At 36.5% G+C, this 5,365-nt stretch overlaps 1 protein-coding gene across 1 annotated transcript in view; it reads right to left on the reverse strand.

Moving 5' to 3' along the window:
• Positions 1-1,210: 1,210 nt before the first annotated feature.
• Positions 1,211-5,365, reverse strand: part of LOC110448543 — a 13,981-nt gene continuing 9,826 nt past the window's right edge. Inside the window, exons 3-5 of the mRNA XM_021494831.1 lie at positions 3,855-4,493; positions 2,970-3,257; positions 1,211-2,384 (exon numbers count right to left, since the gene is read on the reverse strand). Of these exons, the coding sequence (XP_021350506.1) occupies positions 2,305-2,384; positions 2,970-3,257; positions 3,855-4,493 (1,007 nt within the window). The 3' untranslated portion in view covers positions 1,211-2,304. The remainder of the gene's footprint in view (positions 2,385-2,969; positions 3,258-3,854; positions 4,494-5,365) is intronic.

The following is a 5,365-nucleotide window of genomic DNA, read 5'->3' on the forward strand; positions in this document are numbered from 1 at the left end:
ATGCTGTCAGGGCTAAACCCCGAATCACACCGATTTACGGCTGCTATCAATGTTGACCGCCATTCTGCATCTTTGGGAAAGCCAAAGTAATTAATACACTGTCCTGTTTTCTTACTGGAGTTGGTACAACCGACCACACAACAGTGTTTGCCACCCATTGTTTTACCCCTGGAGCAAACCGGAAGTTGCTTTCTATACCACCCGGTGGGGGCGCTGCGAACATCGGGAAGCTCCTTGGTTGATTATGGAGCGTGACGTCATGGAGTCGGCGGTCCCGTTAATTTAGGTCTATGGTTCGCTTCAACTTAATTAACTCTTAAACCGAATTAAATTTTAAACATGCATACAGGTGTGTTTCTATGTAAACGTTTGACTATTTAGACCAGACAATGTTTGAAACATTTAATCAATTCGATTTATTTCTCAAATCTGAGATGCCCTATTAATTTGGTTGAGACAAAGCCTTTTCAAGAGTGCATGGCGGGCCAATTTATTGTTGACAAGCGATAAGCGGTCCCTTCGGAAAACCTCGGCCCTGCTTTCTCAATCGTGCTAGTGTTCCAGCCAGCTACGTCAGCAAGCTGTGACGTAGGCTTCATCCATTGTTTGCATTAGATGAGATTTTCTTTAACTTTGAGACTTTTCACACAAGTAGGACCAGATAACTATGTCAACATGTATTATCTCAAGTAAGTGACGTACATGTTACTTAGCGATTACTCCAGTACGGGTAGGTGTGGTTATTAGTCACAAATCGGGTTTTACTGGAGACGCCAGCGAATGTGAATGACATTTAGGGACTTCATCGCATAAAGATCTAATAACGGTATAGAATTACGAAATAATGGAATCAAACTTACTTTCGGACTCCCAGTTTGAAAATATTTGAAGTACGAATACAAACTTGTGGGTTTTTTTTAAACTTTAAAGTGACTATAACTTTTTTTTTAAAGAAATTGATTCGTTTTCAGTTTATTTATTTTTTTCATTTTTATCTCCCTTTGAACTACACCAAATAATTAAAGTCTCGTAACGTCTTCTTAATTTAATATTGAGTTTCTCCCGAAAAAAAAAATTAGTTAATCAATCAATTAATAATGCAGGGTCGGAGGCGATAATTGTAACAAATTTGAATTATAGCTCAGTTAACTTCAATATCTTTCATTTACCGCTGTTTTCAATGTTGATAGAGAAAATGCGGAGACGTTGATTTCAATAAAGATATATTTATTTTATTTACATTACGTAAACATCATAAAACTCATCTAGTAAATAATAACAAAATATGTCACAATAATATCACATTATTTAAAAACACACTACTTATCATTTATCAATGTATCAATACACCGCTAGCTACTTACACACAAGTTCAAGTTCACTTCCGGTCAACAAGGGGTAAAGGTCACCTCTGGTCAATATCAATTTTAAAACTGGACATGTCTATAACTTCAGTAAATAGCTAATGTAGAGAAACATGTAATTGACAATTCGCCATGGTACCGACGAGCTAAATATTACTATTGCCTTATGCTCTACATATGATCACTACACACAGATACGTTCTATTCCAAGTTATGCATTTAGGGTATAAATTAAACACCGAATTTCGTCAACGGTACTGAAAAAATGGACATAATGTCCCTCGTTTCACTTCTTTGTTTTTCGCCAATATTCCGGGATCCATTTTTCATTTTAATTATCATTTCCTTCGTTTCCATATATATCATCAACCCGCTTTATAAAGCCAAAACTTAGCTCGACCAATCTTGACATTATATCGCAGTTTTAGTGCATACAAAATATGAACTATCATGATCCATTAAAAAAAATCTTAGACGCAGCTTTACTAATAATTAATTTGAATGGAAAAATATATAGTAAAAGATTTATAGAAATACTAGATATGCATGCTGTGAATTAGCTATTGACTTTGATGTTGAATACCGCGCATGCGCTGATACATGTTTATATTAACACCGGAAATGACGACAGATGCGACCAGCAGTTCATGAATATTCACATCCTGAGTTATAAATTATGCATTGCTCCGACCATGGTCTAAAAATTGTATATGAGGCAAATACAAACGACCTACACAACTCATGTATTATTGAAAATGATCTGGAACGGGTGTTACTAAAGAAACAAGATTGAGGACTCTCGTCATGATTGAGAACGTATCTCCTTGATTGTTGCTCTTATTAGGGAGGAAAAAACAAGTCCGGCCAGTACACAAGGGAAATGTAACCATTTGTTCTTGTTAAGGATCTTAACGGTCAAGATAGCCACTGGTCAAATCCTTCAGTCCTTTCTCGGCAATGGCGCGGCTCCGTCGTTAGCCTCTGTGTACGGGGGAGGACTTTCTGCGGAACCGCCGAAATCTAAAACACACGTAATTCAAAGATTACTCATCAAAAAATGACTTAATGTCAATATTGTACATGTCGAAAAAATCTAACACAGTTAAATATGAGAACTTCAAATAATTGATTTAGTAGGACAAATATAGATCCCATATTCATTATCTTAAATAAACTGAAGATTGACAAAAGCAGGTTCAAATTGATATAGCGTCCATCTTTATATATATGTACACTTGTTTTGTTTTATTATCCGTAAAAATGGTTATAAAACAAATAAAAATAAAGTCTGTTTTCTAAATACTATTAATAATATACCAAGTAATAGCTACGATTACTAACGAGTGTCTGAATTACAAGATAGAAATAAAACGTATTCGACACATATTTGTAGAGCATGTTTTACATGCAGGAAATGCATCGGACAACGTCCTTAACTAAAATCAATATTTCGATAAAAGTAAAGGTGATCTAATGCAATGGACAAAAAACGTTATTGATTTTTTTAGAGAAAACTCTCGAACAGATTGTCCTTCTTTTTAAGTAGACTTTAAATTTCCAAATATCATGTTCTGATTTTGTTTTGTTTTAGAATTCAATGCTTACTTGTAGGCATTGCTGACTGCTGTTGTTGAGAATATCCCGGTTGCTGAGGGAATCCTTGTTGCTGGGGATAGCCCTGTTGTTGGGGATACCCTTGTTGCGGGGGATACCCCTGTTGCGGTGGGTATCCCTGCTGTGGTGGGTACCCCTGTTGTGGTGGGTATCCCTGCTGTGCGAGATATGGTGGCGCACCCTGGTAACCTCCTGAGGCGTAGTATCCAGGGGACATAATTGATCCACCAGAGGGCGGTGCTGTGGGGTTCTCAAGATTTAGTCTCACCGTCGTTGGTCCTAAAACGTAAAGTTATACTTTAGAATTTATGAAATAAAGACATGAAAACGAGACTAACGCAAGTTTAAATAAACTTAATCAGTCTATATATTAGTAAAACACTATCTTATTACAGCATCAACAACTTAAAAATCCATATGGTTTTCAATTTACATAAATGTGAAATTCAGCCATTCTTAAGATTCTTAACGAAATAAATCCCTTTAATTTAATTCTGTTATCTTTAAAAATATATATAATATATGCACTGTGTAAATATAGTATAGGCAGATCCATATACAAATTCACAAGTAGGTTTTATAATTTTTGTTCCTATTATTTTCTTCCAGTGCTGTCGGCACAGTCCATAGTCAATATAGAAAGGGAGACAAATCAAATCTGTAAATATTTCTTCAAATTCTACCTTAAATCACTTCGAGCAACAGAAAGCTACTATTTACAATATCCGGATGGTCAACAACATGAATGAATACCAAAAACAGTATCGTTATCAAATATTACGTTTAAAACAATTAAAACTGTAATCTGTAGCAGCATGTATAGTTCATTTTAATTATGTAACGTTTCGTTTCTGAGATATTTCAGCCAAACCTTACCCACGGTCGTCTGTATGTACGAGCCCTGTGGGCCATTTCCGGCAACAATTTGCGGCCCTAGAGGTCCTTGGGCTGCCCTGATACGTTGACACTCCTCACTGGCCCTGTTGAAGTCCTTTACCAAACTCGGGATTCTGCACATGTCTATGAGCCAACCAACGCCGAGAAGTCCGAAAGTAAACAGATAGAGGAATCCCCAGCCTGGACGGTTAAGATAGAAGTGATGAAATCCGAGGAAACCGCATGGAAACCATAGGAGATATGCATCGTCAACATATCGAGTTTCTCGAATAATCGTTGACTTCCGGTTCTCGTTGTATCGCTTCACGAGAATTGGCATTCGGAACCAGTCAACAATATAGCCGACTCCAACAAGTCCAAAGGTGAAGAAGTAGCAGAATCCGAAGAGATAGCGGTTCAGGTAGAAGTGTTGACCCCCTAAGATTCCGAAAGGAGAAATGGCGAAAAGCATGCCCATACTCGTTGACCTTTTTCCCGGATCACGTGTTCCTGAGTTGGCATTTTTGACATATTTTGGGATTAAAAATAGATCAAGAAGCCAGCCGATCCCAAACAGACCGAACGAAAACAGGTAAAGAGTTCCAAGTGCATAGTTCCTCAAGTAGAAATGATGAAATCCTGAAATTAAACAGAAATGAAATGTAAAACAGATTGCTGAATCGTACTTAATTTTTTTTGGATAAATTGAGAGAAAAAAAGGTTTACTGATTTATTACTCCCAATAAATTATTCCGGATAAGTTAATGTCCGATAAATATCGTTAATTGACTTTTTCTAGCAAACGAAATTAGTGATATATTTCTTTTGTAAATAACCTAGGAATTTGTATTCGCGAAAGCGACAGTAAAATGCAAGTCCCCCATAATTGCTATACATAAATGTGTATTAACCCCACGCGCATGGTGAGAAGGTATACCATGTTTTTAAAAAGAAAATTGTGAATCACTCTCGAGCAAATCTTCTCTAACTGGAACTTGTAGGTCCTTCTTGAAAATTAACTCACAACTCGAACGGATACCGTAAATCTCTTTCTTTTCGCGTGTGCTTTTAATTCGCAGATATTTCCTGTAGGTTTTATTAGTGAATAATCGATTTCGCGTTTGAGAGAATGCTATTTCAATATTGATGATAACTTTAAATGCAGTCATCATCCTAAGAAGAAGGTTTAAAATTCTCAAATGGGTCCCCTCGAGATAATTAACGAGAGAATTAACGTCTCACGAAAAACACCGATCAGTGGTGTATAGTTTAAAAATCAGGGTGACTTAACTTTTGCTTTTTTTTACTTTAATTCTTTTTTATTGTCCAAATGGGTACAAAGGATTTGGCACAACAAGGTATTGCAACTTATGAAGCCGTCTCCTATCAACACTTAAATAACAAGTGATTACATAGACAGATCATTACAAATAATACAAGTAAAGGTAGAAAGTCAAAAACGACATATATGCATACATCGTGGTGAAACAATACTCCTGAGAACACCCCCC

Source organism: Mizuhopecten yessoensis, unplaced genomic scaffold (assembly GCF_002113885.1).
Source record: "Mizuhopecten yessoensis strain PY_sf001 unplaced genomic scaffold, ASM211388v2 scaffold4121, whole genome shotgun sequence".
Classification (NCBI taxonomy): Eukaryota; Metazoa; Mollusca; class Bivalvia; order Pectinida; family Pectinidae; genus Mizuhopecten; species Mizuhopecten yessoensis.